General features: G+C 39.8%; 1 protein-coding gene across 6 annotated transcripts in view; it reads left to right on the forward strand.

Moving 5' to 3' along the window:
• The window catches only part of THRAP3 (thyroid hormone receptor associated protein 3), a 32,446-nt gene that overhangs the window by 9,125 nt on the left and 7,231 nt on the right, over positions 1–16,090 (forward strand). For 5 of the 6 annotated variants that reach the window (XM_054802009.1, XM_054802015.1, XM_054802012.1 and 2 more), the window contains 4 exons: positions 1,502–1,587; positions 7,940–8,101; positions 12,105–13,010; positions 14,467–15,207. In XM_054802009.1, the coding sequence (XP_054657984.1) occupies positions 7,965–8,101; positions 12,105–13,010; positions 14,467–15,207 (1,784 nt within the window). In that variant the 5' untranslated portion in view covers positions 1,502–1,587; positions 7,940–7,964. Of the gene's footprint in view, positions 1–930; positions 1,119–1,501; positions 1,588–7,939; positions 8,102–12,104; positions 13,011–14,466; positions 15,208–16,090 lie in introns of those variants that run through there. The other variant, XM_054802014.1, reaches the window with a different exon arrangement.

The raw sequence follows: 16,090 nt of genomic DNA on the forward strand, positions 1-16,090 counted from the left end.
CTTCAAAAAAAAAAAAAAAGTCAAGGATGGAAAGAGATGGTCATTGAAGTGTGATACAGGCCAGTTGGAAATAGGAAACAAATTCTTGGAAAAAGACATTGTGAAAACTAGAAATGTTCTTTATTTGACCCATGTCTTGGCATATAGAAATGTTCTTTACAGTGTTCTGGAATACAAAACTCCTGGACTATGATTTCTGCTTCAGCAGAGAGCATTGAGCACGTTGCCTACTTTCCTTTCTATATCTGGAAGAAAGGTTAGCTGTTGTTGCTTGTTGTCTTGGTTAATTTTTTTGTAGTAGGCCTCTAAATATGAAAACAGTATTCTTCTACACAAGATGGTTCAGCCAGCATTTTATCTGGATGACACCTCTGTGCAGTGGGATTGTACCAGAAGTTTATGGTAATGTTGGTGTTTGGGGAATAGGTGAAGAAACAAACGAAACCCAAGTGTTTTATCACAAAGCAAGAAAAAATGGTTATGGTATTATTTTTTTTTTCTGGTAGCCACTGTGAAAGGCTGAATGTCAAAGGTCTTTGTAAGGTAAAGGGCAAGATTTCTCTCTTCACAGACGTTTAGACGGACAGACATGACAACAGTAAAAATAAAATTAAAAAAGTCTGTGGTGTGGTGTTCTTTATTTGGCTTTTTTCAAAGATTGGTAAGTATAATTTAGAAAACACTAAGCCTTGCAATACAACCTTCCCTCTTGGGTGAGAGTAGGACTCAATTGCCGTTTCAGAGAAAGTGTAATCTTCAAGTAGCCTTGAAACCCTTTTTCAATGAAGTAAACAGAAGAAATGAATAGCTTTAAACAAGTTTATTTTATGGTTTAACACAGACTAAATAACATTCCTGCTGCTAAATCAGGGGTTTAATAATATAGAGTAATTTATGAGGTTGTGTTTACTGGTTTCTTTTCTAAAACTTACACCCTTCTTGCAGTGCATGGAAGGATACGGAAATGTAATTGCAGACCTGTCAAAAGAGCTGGCAGTGGACTGGTGGCACCCTTTGAAGGCAGTGATATGCCGATGGATGAATTTGTCAGGAAAACAATTGTTTCTCTTGGCTTGTGGATTCTCTTTAACATGGGAAAATACTTAGCCCTGAATCCAGTAAGACCATGCAAATGAGCTGAGAGAAGTCACTTCAATAGGGCCCTATGGATGTAATGACAGTGATTAGTATGTATATAACAGGAGATGGGATGGGGGGCAGGGGAGGTGGAGGGAGGAAGGAATTAATAAGTAGTCTTAAAATTTTGAAAGCTCAAATAACCATTCTAGAAACTACATTCTTCATAAAAGTACATGAAAGAATTCATAGTGAAGTGGGTGATGAACTTTTGCAATGTATGTGCTCTGTTGAAATACTTACGATGAACGTTTTGGGTACAGCACTGGATAATGGCTTAAGGAAGTCCCTGTAGATCACTGGTGGCAGTAAGTACAACAGTGTACATGCAAAGATGCTTCAATGCATTTTCTTCTCATTTCAGGTTTGTTTCCTGATTTCATAATTGACAAAGCTGAGACGGTGAGACCTGACTGTTGAAGGGTGCAAGGTGTGAACCTGCTCAAGCAGGTAGGCACACAATAGAAAATTCAAAAGTGGTAAAGCTGCCTGTCTTGGGATTCGGAATATACCTTCTTATATCACTTCTACCCTGGGCATACTGCAAGTTAAACTGTATCAGCTGAATTCTTTTTTCATTGTTAATGTTGCTGTGCAAAAAGAACTGTGTCATGTAGAACTTAAACAGATTTTAAGGAAAAAACTCAGATCTTGGAATGTTTTGGCTTGTCTTCCAAATAGCTGGTAAATATAAAGGTAAATTATAACAATTTTGTGAAATAATGTTGGATGTCTTGGAAGAACAAGTGCCTCTTTTTTTTTTTTTCTTTTTTTTTCCTTTTTTTTTTTTTTTTTTAAGGCTATGTTGAGTGCTTTTTGGATTTACACCCTGGTGGTTTTTGGGAGAAAAGGAGTGCTTCCCCCCCGTATTCCTTAATTGGCCAGATTATTAAATGTCATACTGATCTAAATTGTTAAACCCCCATATTCCCCCTCACCAAACATTTGTTCTTTTGCCAAAGTGTTGCAGTGATTTCAATCAGGTGACAAAAATTCTGCTTAACTATTCTGAGTAATTAAATTCTGAAGCTTTGGTAGCTAGTGGAAGTGTACAGCAGTTAAGAGACTCTTGACAGTGACTTTTTTCATTGCTGTGGAGCAGAGTTGAGCTGTTCTTTTGAATTCTGCCAGGAGACTTAAACCAGGTAAAACATTAACTTCCTGACACCATTTCATGACAAAAGTTTGTCTTCTGGGCAAAGTCCATTGTGGTGACTTAGTAGGAGCATTTGCTCTTCCATTGTTTTCACCTCTCTGAGTGGTATTGTGGATTGATGTGAGGATTTAGAAAGGGAGATGGCAAACTTTGCTTCTTGAAATAGCCTCCAGATTTTAGGAAACACTTATTTTGAGAGTGAGAGGCTTCCAGGCTGGTTCTGAATCTCAGAACACTCCTTATTTGTCAGTAGGGCTCATATGAAAAGGGTCACAGAATTGGTCTGAATGAAAAATATTCTTGTAAAACAGAACATTTGTAACCTCTGTCATGATGGATTAAGTTTAGAATGTAGTTGAACAATTGGCAGGATGGGAACTTTCTACGTGGGCCTTGTTGCTAAGGTAGTAATTAGTCAAACTGCACACCAGCAGAAATATCCTCAGTCGGAGACATCGATGTTAGTTTTTGTTCTAATTCTTCAAGAAGTAGAAGTGGATCTCTGCAGAAAACCATCCACAAAGGTTACTGTTAAACATCAAAGAGGGTAGACTCTGGCCTTTGCCTTCAATGGTAAATGACTTGAGTTGCCTACAGTTCACAGTATGGGTCCTATTTGGATAAGATCCTTAGAAACCAGGCTTTTATAGCTTTTTCTTTGTAAATGTTAAAGACACACAACCATTTTGTAAAGACAAAAGTCTTGTAGTTCTTGACCAGAATTTTCTCTACTGCCTTAGTCTTCTTTGTAAGAATCTTCCCTTTCTGAATGGCGCTGTTCGTAGCATGGCAAAAAAAAAAAGTTATCTTAAAGCAGCTCAAGAACTTCCAGAATGAAGTAGCTTGTATAAATATTACTAAAACTACATGCAGAAGTGATCAGCCTGTGTTGCCTGCTTTCCTTGACAAGAAGCAAGTTTGAAGAGTTCCAGCTCTCTGCCTTTGGGGTTCAGGTGGGAAATCTTTGAAGCCAAGAAGGGGATATAAGTAATGTGGCAATGTTCTCCTGTGAGAAATCAAATTCACTTGAGTTACTGATTGCTGTCAAAGACTTTCACAACTTGAGCAAACCCTCTGCCTTTACTTTCCATAAACTATGGAAGGAGGATTCCAAACGGTTTATTCCAGTAAGAGATGTTTGCCAGTTTGCTGTACTGTTCAGTGAAGCATTGGCTGTTGATCATTTTCAAACAAGACTGAACTTTACACCTTTGAGTTGGTGGTACTCACAGCACGTGGCAATCTGCAGATTTTCATGTTTTCTGCTGAAATGTTCATGTTTCTTACCATAAGAATCTAAAAAAAATTATAATGCTTAATAATTTGTACTGGCAATGTACTTCTGGCAGACTAAACAGCTAGCTGTTAGGTTTCTTTCAGTGATTTCAGATGTGGCTTGCAGTAAAGGTATCTAATTTTCAATCTGTATGGTATGAGTGAATTTAGCAAACTAATTTGGAATATGAATTGTTTCTTCAGACTTGGTGTGTGTTATGAGTTATGTTATACAGTGTAGTTTTACAGCAGACAAACAAGCTGTCGAGTGTTTGTTTTCCAGTAGGATAACACCTTACCAGAACTTTTAAACTCAGCACACTCAGGATTAGTGCTGATATTTTTTGGATGTGAGACTACGCTAGTTGGGAAGATCTGCTGGACAGCTTATAACTGGATCTTCAGAAAAGACAAACAAAAAAGAACAATTTTGAAAACTGGCAGTGTTTCCAGGAGCACATCTCCACCAGATGTGTACAGTCACGCTCGTCTCTGCTGGGAGATGAGACCCGGATCAGGCAGCAGGGATCAACTGTGTCCCTTTTAAGGTAGAGGTGGAGCCAGTGTCACAGGAAGGCAGGTGTGTAGCTGTAAGCAGGAAGGAAACGTGACCTCTGGCAGAGCAGATTGCCAATTCTAAGTCTCCATAGCGCTGTGTAAATGATTCTGCTGCAGTCCCCACTCAGGACCAGACACGTTTTACCTTCCGGTGTTTCAAAAAGCAGCATCCCCCTGTGAGCTCTGTGAGGCTGTGTGCGTGTCTGTGCTTTGGGGCACAGCATAGTGGGTCAGTGGAAAAATCTAAATGGTGAGTGGCCTCCGCTGCTTTCGCAGTTTATCTTTGGTTCATTACAGGCATCTCTTTCTTTAAAATCAGAGTAATCCTTAGGATCTTTTATAAGAATAGATTCTTTAGAACAGTTTTTTTGCTTACCAGCTGAACACGTTTTATCGGACTCAGTCATTAATTCTTACAACAACTAAATGTATATCGCAATAAGCTTACAACTGCTGTTATTACACAGGGGAGCTGAAATGACTCCAATAGTTTGTTTAACCTTTTGAGTGCTGATAGAGCATAGCAACTCAGTTTCTATTCTAGTAGGAGTTACCTCATATGTTAGGAATGAATCAACTTCAAAAATATTGACAAAGATTAAAAAAAACCTTCTAAGAGAAGAGAGCTTTTGGCACACATCACACATACCAAACTAATGTTTGGCTAGTAAGTGCAGTGGATCAAAGCAAAATACAAAGACTCTTAAACAGCTTGAAGCAAGTGATACTTGTAAAATCTCTATTTTGGGGCCTTCTCAGGACTTGCTGAGTTACTGGCACTTGGTCCATCAGCTCTAACCATGCGTTTTTTCTTGGAAAATGATTTATTTCAGAAGAGAGACAACAGAGAAGAGCTGTGGTGAAGGCTGTTTTAATTATATGAGTCTATTAAAACATTTCAAGCAGTACAGAGTTCAGTGTAAATGAAGGTAACTTACAGATGATGATAGTATGTTGAAGTGTAGTTTGTTCTTGAACTACAGGTTTGTTGTTTAATAGAGAGCTATCCTGAAATTACAGTTTATGGGATATTTGTAATCTCTTCACAGAATGTAGCTTTTTCCCCAGGTTTATTGTATCAAAGCCCCTCAGGATTTGTTTGGGAGCAGCTCTGATTCTGAGGTGATTTAGTCATCTTCTAGTTGTTCCTATTACCATTTGTTTCTTCTGCTTCTCTTCCATGTTTTGGTTTACTGTGCTAAACTTTCGATTGTTTTGGCTAACAGACTAAGAAATCTTGCTGTTTCAACAGATGTATTTAGTGAATTAAAAGGAAATATTTATAAATGATCCTTTCACACATTCTTTCCCTGAAAAATGACCATGCATAAGAATGAACTTTGCTTCTTCAGTGATAGTGAAGTTTTAATTTTTCATCTCCGGTGCGATTTATTTTTTCCTAACAAAACAGGAAATGTTAAAATATTTTTTTTTCTACATACTTTCTAGTGTGGAATACATTAAAATACTTCAGTTGAATTGATATAGCATCTTTACTACAGTGAAAGGGAAGAATGGGAACATGTAACATGATTTTAAAAATAAAAGCCAGCTTCCCATTTCTGGAAAGTACCAGTTCTCATGATGAACAACAACCCACTTTCCCAGCAGCTGCTCCTGTGACGGGTGTTGTGCTGTTCCTGAAAGTGCCCTGGCAGTAGTTGGAGTGTTTGGTAACCATATATGTAATTTGGCTTTAGAGAGCGACTGAAAGTGAAGACATTGCAAGTCAGTCCACGGAATTAGCTTAAAATGGATACAGCAGCAGATCAGTTGTGTTTATATACCTAAATGTGTCTATCCCTTTTTTTCACCTACTGATTAAAAATAAAGTTGTACTAATATAGTTCCTTTTTTCTTTCTGGCTCTAATTCATTAGTCACTTTTGCAGAAAAGTTTTTTTGATAACTTTTATGCAGTACTTAGTTAATGCAAACTTTGTCTTTACAATCCTTGTCCCAATTCCCAGAGCAATCTTAGTTTTGTCTTTGTGGCTCTAGTGTGTTTTGAGCTTCCGTAAGTAACGTGAGAGATATGCAATATTTTACTAACTTTGAGGGAACAAAATGTAATTTCTTGTAGAAATTCCTAAAGAATTCTGTTAAGTAATAAATACATTGCTTCTGATGTTGTGAATGAAATGTATGTGTTGTTTAAAGAGAGCAGGTTTTCTTCTCAGCTTCGTCAGCTACCTCTGGAATTGCAGAGTTCAAATCTTGATACCAACTGCTAATGTGGAATACTTGACAATGCAAACACTTCACTCAAACTAGCCTTTAGTCCCTTTTCCAGCCCACTGCTGGAACCTCCAGTTTCTAGGAATGGAAATAATGGAGACTGGGAATTTAATCTGAGGAGCAAGAGAGCGGAGTCCCCTTCCTCCTCGCCAAGTCAGGGGCCAAAACATTTTCCATTTAAGCTGAAGAACTATACTGGAACCAACAGGGATTCAAAAGCTGGAGCATGTTTTTCAGCATGATCGAATTTTAAATTGTAAGGAATTTTGTTTATGGCTGGATACAGTGATTAAATAGGTCAACTATTGCTACAGTTGAGAAAGCCCTGTAACGGCTGGACAGAAAAGGCACTGGAACTCTCCCGAGCCGTCTCTGCTGTGCTGGGTTTGCTTCCACAGCCCTTTGTGTGAGGGAGGTCGCAAAAGGAGGGTGTTGGTAGCACGAAGGGGAAAGTTTGTGAAGGTCCCTGTCAGAAGCCACAGAACTGTGTTGTGCATTTGACTTTCTTGGACACTGACAGGACAATCTGACCAGCTGAAAGAAATACAGCATCTTGAATTTTATCAAAATTTGCACCAGCCTTCAAATGTAAACCATATGACACTCAACCCTTTTAAGTTAATAGTCCTGAGTATTTTTCTTTTCCTGGTAAGAGATGATGAAAATAATTTAGAAAATCTTGTGCATTGAGACAAAGTTGATGTTTGCAAGAGAACAGATCAGGTAGGGTGTAACTGAAACAATTATGTGGTCAAACTGTATTCCCTGAAACGTCTTTTAAGGGACTCTTACCTTTACCTGGATACATGCCTGAAAATAGCACAAGTAATTCATAATTATGGCTATTTCAAGTCATTTAATGCTACAACGTAATCTCTTCTGTCTCTGAATATTTGGAAGGACCTCTGAATTATTTTGGCTGCAACACAACTCCTTACTGGATGATATATGCTTGTAACTGATCATAGCAACTGCATAAACTGCACAAGCAGGCAGGACACGTACGTCCCGGGTTTAACCTGAGCGTTCATGGCGAGGCAGATCTGTGCAAATAGGGTTATATTCGTGTGTCTTGGATTATTATTCTTGTTTGTCATTCCTTCTGAAAATTTAGAGAAGACTTGGGGGGTTGGGTTTTTTTGATGGTAAGCCTTTTTATTTCTTCCTTGTTGTTTAAACCAGTGACAACTGACTGTATTGATAGTGATGTGACTGAAATGAAATTATTTGTCTCTTTCAAGGTATTCTTGCTTAAGCTAGCAGCACGGCCTCTGCCTGCTCCTGGCGTTTGCAGTAACTTGCTGCTTTCAACTGTAGCACTCAAATTTGTAATTATTCAGGGTTGAAAGCCTTTTATTCTTTTTGCAGATTTCCTCCTTAGACTGAAATAAGCCTTCTATTCTGAGCCCGACGCTGTTCATCGGTTATTAGGCAGCCACTTCAAACATTCATATTGCCAGTCTTATCAAGCTTCATGTCACTCTGTAGTTTGTCAGGCTGCCAGATGTTGCCTGTTCTCTCAAATCTGGCACATGTCTTCATTTTTCAAATACGTTTATTTCCCTGTTTCCTTCAGGTACAATTTACAGGTGCTTGCAAAGATGTCTAAAACTAACAAATCAAAATCTGGATCCCGTTCTTCCCGTTCGAGGTCTGGATCAAGATCACGCTCACGCTCCTTCTCCAAATCTCGCTCCCGCTCTCGTTCTGTCTCGCGGTCAAGAAAACGGAGACTTAGGTAAGTGTGTGCAGCTCTGAAGCCAAAGGGTGTAACTTTTTCCTCTCTGCCCTGTTCAGATGGTTTGTCACTTAGTTCTTTTCCAGGGAAAGACTTTGATTAGATTCTAGGACAGATAGTGTCCAGTGTTTTAGGCTGTTTCCTGCAAACCTGAGCTGTTTTGAAGTGTTTTCAAAAAGTTAGGAGAATAAATTGTGACACTCGCTCAGCATAGTCAAGATATTTCTTTTGAGCCCTTAACCTGGTCTCTGTAGCATGTAATTTTACTTTTGTGTGCAGCTCTTTTTCCCCCTGATATGAATACTATCAGATACTTCAATGTACTGTTAAATCAAAAGGTGGTTTTGTTAGTTTAGCTCATTTTGTTAGGGATACAGTCCACAGTGAAGCTGTTACAGTCTCTTATACTGGGCCCTTAGAGCAGACCTCTGTACTTTGTTTATCCTCAAAGTTATTAATAGAAGCCTGTGTCAAAATGCATGTGGGTTTTTTCCCCCGTGTTCTTCTGCAGTTCTTAATTGCTGCTGTATGTAATGGGATAGCTTATTGTGCTTTTCCTAATGCTGAGTACATGCAAACTCTGAGATCCAGTTTCCTATATTAAAGGTACTCATGGTTAATGATGGTGTTTGAAATTGCCAAAGCAGGACAAAGCGCAAAAAAATCACAGCTCTTTATCCTGACCTGAGATTATTTTATAAGACTGGAAGTGCTTTTGATCAGACATTTGCCTTACTGCTGTGAGAGTTTAAGTGTGTGTTCCATAGTAAGAGTGGGGAAAGAGAGTTGGGAAGGTCCTTAGCAAAACGTGCTCCTTTGTTTTGTTAAACATATTTGGCTATTTTTAAGCTCTTGATTTAATTGATCCCAGACTTGAGGGGCCTTTGCAGATGTTGCATGTTTTTCCCCTCTTTCTAGAAGTGAATTCAAACAAGTTTTAATGTCAGTTTAAGATACTACTATGAAAGGTAGGGGTAACTTTTGTTGTTGTTTCCCTGCCCCTCCCCTCAACATACAGGGGTCGGTTATCAGAAATGAGAGTTCTGTATGGGTGAAGTAGATAAAGGTAATTTCACTGCAGTTAATTTTGAGAAGTCAGTAATGTGCATAATAGTTGTTCTTATCACCCTGAATTGCTTCTGATCGGGCCAGTTAAAGGCTCATCTCCTCCCTGGATATCAGGGTATCTGTTTTTTCCTTTTCTTTTAGCTAAGCATTTTGTATCTGGCAAAGACAATCCAGTTGGACTGGGTATAATGATGTTCAGCTGCTTTTTACTAATCTTAAATTAATAACATATATTCTGAAAATCATTAGGCTATAAACACATGCAACTGTTAACAATTAAAGAGATTTTTAAAATGCAGAGGCTCTAATAAATGTACAGTTGGACAGAGGAGGACATGACAAAACTAAATTAGAGGCGGAGACTTGAGTCAAATAGAGTTCTTTGCAGAAGGAAGCAGGAATACTGGAAGATACGTGGTCATTTGGGAATATCTGCCTAGCTGCAAAGGAACTTTGTCAGCTGAAAACAAAGGCACCCTGTGCAAACATGATCGTTTCTTCTGTGCTGCTGCTGAATCTACTTGCGCTTTGTAAATAACTCCTTTTTTTAAAAAAGAATCCAAATGGAGGGGATTAGTACAGACAAGCCATCTGGTATGGCATTAGGATATTCTCTGAGGTAGGTCTCGTGTGGTATCTTGGCATAAAAATCCGTTATTGTCTACTTCAGCATACATCACAAGAATGGTTGTGTTGCCACATTGGAGTCTGCCTAATATTTCTTGCTTTATGACTTGATGTTTCGTTTTTACCTATTGTAAAATGGTAGGTGCTTTAGAACTGGAGCAGTGTGTATTAGCTGGCTAGCTACAGGGGCTGGGAAAGTTGGGAGAGTTATTACTTGCAGTTGTTCTTTTGCATAACATTTACTGTATTTTTCTAAAAAGATTTCTTGTAAATAGTCTGCAACTTTTAGAGTGAAATTTTCTGCTGTAAGCCTCTCTAAAATGGTACAAGGGATTTTGGAAGCAGCATGCAACAGGTCCCTTGCTGGTAATTGATCACAAATGCAGCAGTTGTCTGAAAATGGGACTGTATGTGTTCTTAGTGCGTTTGAGGAGGACTCCTTACAACTGGTTCTTGCCATCTGCCTCTGTGCTTTTCCTTCTCATTGTTGTAGGTTTTTTGGTTGTTTGAAGTAAACAAAGAAGCATATGTTAAAATTATCATTAAACTGTTTGCTAGCAATGACTATAGTATGATGCTGTGGTTTAACCCAGCAGGCAGATAAAACAACCACACAGCGGGGCGGGGGAGAGAATTGAAAAGAAAAAAAGTAAAGCTCATGGGTTGAGAAAAGGACAGTTTAACAGGACAGAAAAGGAAAAGAATAATAATAATAAAAATATACAAACCAAGCGATGCACAGCACAGTTGCTCACCACCCAGAACCAATGCTCGGCTAGTTCCTGAACCGAACCGCCCCCCAGCCAGCCCCCCAGTTATATACGGAGCATGACACCATATGGTATGGAATAGCCCTTTGGCCAGCTGGGGTTAGCTGTCCTGGCTGTGCCCCCTCCCAGCTTCTTGGTGCCCCCACCTTTTCCTTGCCAGGGCAGCATGAGAAGCTGAAAAGTCCTTGACTTAGTGTAAGCACTACAACTACCTAGCAACAACTAAAAGCATGTGTGTTATCAACATTATTCTCTATATGTATTATAGCACTATACCAGCTACTAGAAAGAAAATTAACAGGCAGCATTGTATTCCTGTGTTATGGGGGTTTGAGGTGTGAGCAGAGAGAGGGCAGCAGTGAGTTGTGAATTGCCAGTCTGTAAAAGAAGTACATGTCTACGGGAGTATGACCAATGAGTGTTTTAGAGCTGACTGGGTCTCTCTTAATGTAAGAAGGGACTGTGAGAATGGTTTCAATTAATATTATTTACTAAAATTCCATTTGGAAAAATCTCTTTTCTATTCAGACTTACTAGTTTGGATGCTTCCTCTGTTTTACTAATGCAAAGTTGCTGAAATCTCAGACTTTCATCGGAAGTTTGTTTTTCCAGCACCTGTGAAATACTTACTGTACAGCTGGCATTTAATCCTGAGCTACAGTGGGGCTTTTAAACGGTTACACAACTGCAGCTCCAAAAATGTAATGGAAGAGACTATTGGAACAATTAGCCTTTAATGTTTTGCCACTTAAAATCTGTATTGTTACAGGCTTTGTACTTGTCTTGGATTCAGTTCTGTTCTTTATGACTGTTCTTGCATGGCGTGGAGGCGAGCAGAGGGACACTGAACAGTGCCATCTCGTGGCGTCAGGCTGGAGAGCGAGCGCATCCCTCTACTGTCCTGCTTGTTTGGAGCTCCAGCTTCTGAATTGTGGCAAGGGCTGCACCTTTTGAAACTTAAAACCACAGAGCAGTGTGCAGTTTACTCCAGTACTGCTCCTCTCATGTTGAGGTGTAGCAATTTATTTAACTCACCTGGCAAAGAAGTGGGGTTTCATCTTATCAGAATTTCATAAGCGCGTGAGATGACTGAGGGACACTAGAGGAAGATTTTGAATCTGTTCCAATAATGGTAGCATGACATGCATAAAGAAATAACTTCCTTGTGGAGGAGATCTAAGGTGAGATATAACTGTGGCCTTGAACTGTAAAGGGCTGGAAGTTTGACACATCACTTCCTGAAGCTGGGTAGCAGCTGTGTTCATCCTAGGAAAATGAGGAGCAACGTGTACTCATCACGGTCTCTGCAGTGATCCTGAAGTTAAATATTTGTTTGGCAGTATTGCAGATACAAGTTATTTCCACTGCAGTTTGAGGGCAAAGTGTAATACGTCAATTGGATGAGGGTAAACAAAATATATTACTTTGTAAAGGCTTAGAAATTAATTTTTCCAGTTTTCTTTTATAAGACTTCAAATAAAAAGTTGTGACTGAAGAATAAACTTTAGATTATTTGGGTAATTTTTTTCCTTTATCAGTTCTAGGTCTCGTTCAAGATCATATTCTCCATCTCATAACAGAGAAAGGAACCATCCGAGAGTCTATCAGAACCGGGATTTCAGAGGTCATAATAGAGGATACAGGAGACCGTATTATTTTCGCGGCCGAAATCGAGGGTTCTATCCATGGGGCCAGTATAACCGAGGAGGATATGGGAATTACAGGTCAAACTGGCAAAATTATCGCCAAGCGTATAGCCCTCGTAGAGGGAGGTCACGCTCTCGTTCACCCAAGAGAAGATCTCCTTCACCAAGGTCTAGAAGTCATTCTAGAAATTCTGATAAGTCATCTTCTGATCGGTCAAGGAGGTCTTCCTCTTCCCGGTCTTCCTCAAATCATAGCCGAGTTGAGTCTTCCAAGCGTAAATCTGGAAAGGAGAAAAAGTCATCTTCCAAGGATGCCCGGGCATCTCAGGCTGCAGGAGATAATCAAGGTGATGAATCTAAGGAGCAGCCGTTTTCAGGAGCAGTGGCTCAAGACGTCAAGGCATCTGAGGGATCAAAACCATGGCAAGATATGACCACCTATGGTACAAGTTCAGCGTCAAGAGCTTCTGTGTCTGAACTTAGCCCAAGGGAACGGAGTCCGGCGTTAAAAAGCCCTCTCCAGTCGGTTGTGGTGAGGCGTCGTTCTCCTCGGCCAAGTCCATTGCAGAAGTCGAGCCCTCCACTGTCCAACCCATCACAGATGAGCTCTGCTTTACAAGGCAGCAGCACCTCCTTTCAGGCAGGCTCTCATCAGAGTCCGTTTGACCATGGCTCGGCAGGTTTGAGCCCAACAAGGAAGAGCCCTGTGTGCAAAAGTCCAACACCAATCAGTTCGATTTACAGTACATCTCAGAAGGAGGAAGCCACAGCTCCTGGAGGAGGAGCCTTCTCAAAGAGGCAAGTGATGCGTTTCATGGTGCTGCCGTGTTTCGACAGGCCAGCTTGCATGTGTTGGTGTGTTGGTGCTCTCCATGAGCACCGTGAGGGTTCTCAGTGTGTGTGCAGGCTCCAGCTGGAAAGAGGCCCCAGTGTGTGCAGGGTGCCGTGCTAGCAAGCTGCCAGCTGTTTGGGCCTGGTACTGTCTAAGTTATAGAGCAAAATACAGACCTGGCCCTGTGTTGTAGGAAGCTGGAGTTAGTTTTCTGACTTGGATAGTTCTAAAGTTTGCGTAGGTTCCCTGTAAAAATGTTCCTATCTCATGAACACTTGGAGTGAAGATGTGCCCGATGAGATTTCCTAGCAACCTAACAGTGCACGCTGGAAGCTTGCATTTCTAAGTCAGTTACTTTTCGGTTAAAGACGCTTTTTTAGTATCGCATTCTTGAATGGCATTAGATATTATAAATTAGCAAAATTTAATTAAATCCTGCTGCAAGCAGACTAAGGCAGGTGTAGTTGCAGTGCTTGTGCCTGTGTATGTGGGTAGGATGAGAAACTAAAGCACAAAGATCATCACTAAAATTAAGACATCCTTCACACAGAAGGCATCAGCTTGCCATGCTTCTGTTTGCTTGGGTACTCCACTGCAGATTCGTGCCTGAAGGTGACACTTTGTTTTAAAAGATAGAGTAGCATTCAGAAGTGCTTCTAAATCTTTATTATTTTTAAAGTTATTTTGGACTGATTCCATATCAAGGATGTCTGAAATTTTAAAAGGGGAGGAAAAAAAAGAAGCTGTAACTCTTGGGCTTTTCAAAGTGCTCAACTAATGTCCTTGGGCTTTACTGCTGTTTCCTCAAGGCTAGGGTTTTGCTTAATGAATGCTTTAAAACATAGTTCCAATGCTTTAAACTAAATTATGATAAATTGTTGTTCTCACTAGAAGTGTTTTGTCTTCTCCCAGCAAAATAAATATTCTCCTCTGTTAACCTTTTTGCTTTTATTTGTATTTACAGTCTGTCATGAAATATTTAGCTTACCTATGAAACTTGCATCCAAAATTTGAAGTAGCTTTTGAGGCTTTTATTTCCAGTGTGTTGTTTAAAGCAGAACAGCCCAATTTGAAAATTTTGATGTGTTGTTCTCCTGAACCAGGTTTGTAAGTAAATAAATCGATTGGGTAAGATGTTACTATTTTTTCTTAAAGTGAATCTGTGGGTAAGTTGTTTTTTATTTGTTCTTAAGCCTCATTTCATCAGTTTTGCGTATCCATTTTCTTCTATATTTGCTGAATCTATTGAGAACTAAAAGTCTAAATCCAGGCTTTGCGTTTTAACTGTTTTAGGGCCTAGAGACAGCTTTCTGTACATGCATAGATTGGTGTTCTTGAACTTTTGACTGATTTCAACTGAAGAAGTGTTAATCTTTTTGATTTTTAATAAGAGCACTACTGTAATGTCTGTTTTATGAACAGGTATTTGGAGGAGCAGAAGACTGAGAATGGGAAAGACAAAGAACAGAAAGTAACAAATGTTGAAAAAGAAAAAAATAAAGAAAAAGGGAATTTCTCTGAGTTGGGATCAACAGACGGAAAGGCAAAATCTGACTCCTACGCATCCAAAGCGGACTCCGAGAAGGGATACCGTGGCAGCCAGTCACCCAAGCGCTACAAGTTCCGGGATGACTTTGACAAGCTAAAGGTCCCGGAGTTCCACAAGGAAAGCCATTATGGCAAAGAGGAAACAGATGAGCAGGAAAAGAAAGACAAGGCAAAGGGCCGAAAAGACTCGGAATTTGATGATGAGCCCAAATTTATGTCTAAAGTCGTAGCAACTTCAAGTAAAAGTCAGGAGGAGGACAGGCCAGGAAAATGGGAAGGTGTGGTGTTCTTGCCCCCTGGAAAAGAGAAGCAAAGGAAACCTGATGAAATGGAGGAGGAAAGCTATTCTGAAAGATCTAAAAAAGAAGAGAGACCAGCATCCAAGAGAGCTGAACCAGGTCACAGGGGGTTTGTTCCTGAAAAGAATTTTAGAGTGACCACTTACAAATCAAGCCAGGAAAAAAGTTCTTCTCCCCCACCAAGGAAGGCTTCTGAGATAAAGGAGAAACCAGGCACCAAAGGAGAGGGGCTCACTCCTGGCAAATCCTCCTTTTCCATTACTCGTGAGGCCCAGGTCAATATTCGAATGGATTCCTTTGATGAAGATCTTGCACGGTACGTATTTGCTATTTTTTGAGAAGTCTAGATAGTGATTTTCTGCCTGTTTCTTATGCTGAGATCCTCATATGCTTGCCAAGTGTGAGGAAGGCTAAGTAATATTGCATCACAATTTGCACTTTTTGGAGGTAGGGATTAAATTTTTTCTGGCATTATAATACTTGTGTGACCTTTTTTTTTTTTTTTTTGTGGTGGGAGGCTAGAGGAGTTACCAGTTTGCAGATAGTGAAAGTATAGCATGAAGGTTAAACAATTTTTCCTAATCTTTTCTATGACTAGATGTAAGATTAGTTCAGAATGTAAATGGTTCTGCATCAGGTTCCGTGTTACATTGGGCTCTGGAAAGAGTTAGGTACTCAATGGCTCCGTGCTGCTAGAATCCTAGTGGTATGGTAAAGTTACAGTGCCGCTTAAATGACATTTGATTCTCTGGAGTGTGTTTAACTACTCTTATTCTCAACATAGCATTACTGAAGCTCTAGGAAGCTCTGAGAGCCACTTCAGCATTGCTTCAGGAAATCTTAAGACAATAAAAAGTTATTCCAGGAAATATGTTTGTACAGCAGTAGCAAGGAAGTGTTAATATGCTCTGTGGGATGTTAGAGGTTAATCTAGAAGTTAGGAATAGCAGCAAAAGATCACAGCCAGCTAGTGGTGTAAGAATGGGCTTGTGTCTCACAGGGTGTCAGGGTTTAATACCTGCACAGCCCTCCAAATACAGAATAACAAGTGACCTGAATTATTACAGTAACCTAGATCAGTGTATTATAGGGATGTTGAAATAAGCGTCCTGCTCATGCTTGAATGTTCTTAGGTGCCTTCATAATACTACATAAAAATGCAGTCGGCTTCCAACTTCTGAAACATTAATCATCTTAAA

This window comes from Grus americana, chromosome 23 (genome assembly GCF_028858705.1).
Source record: "Grus americana isolate bGruAme1 chromosome 23, bGruAme1.mat, whole genome shotgun sequence".
Classification (NCBI taxonomy): Eukaryota; Metazoa; Chordata; class Aves; order Gruiformes; family Gruidae; genus Grus; species Grus americana.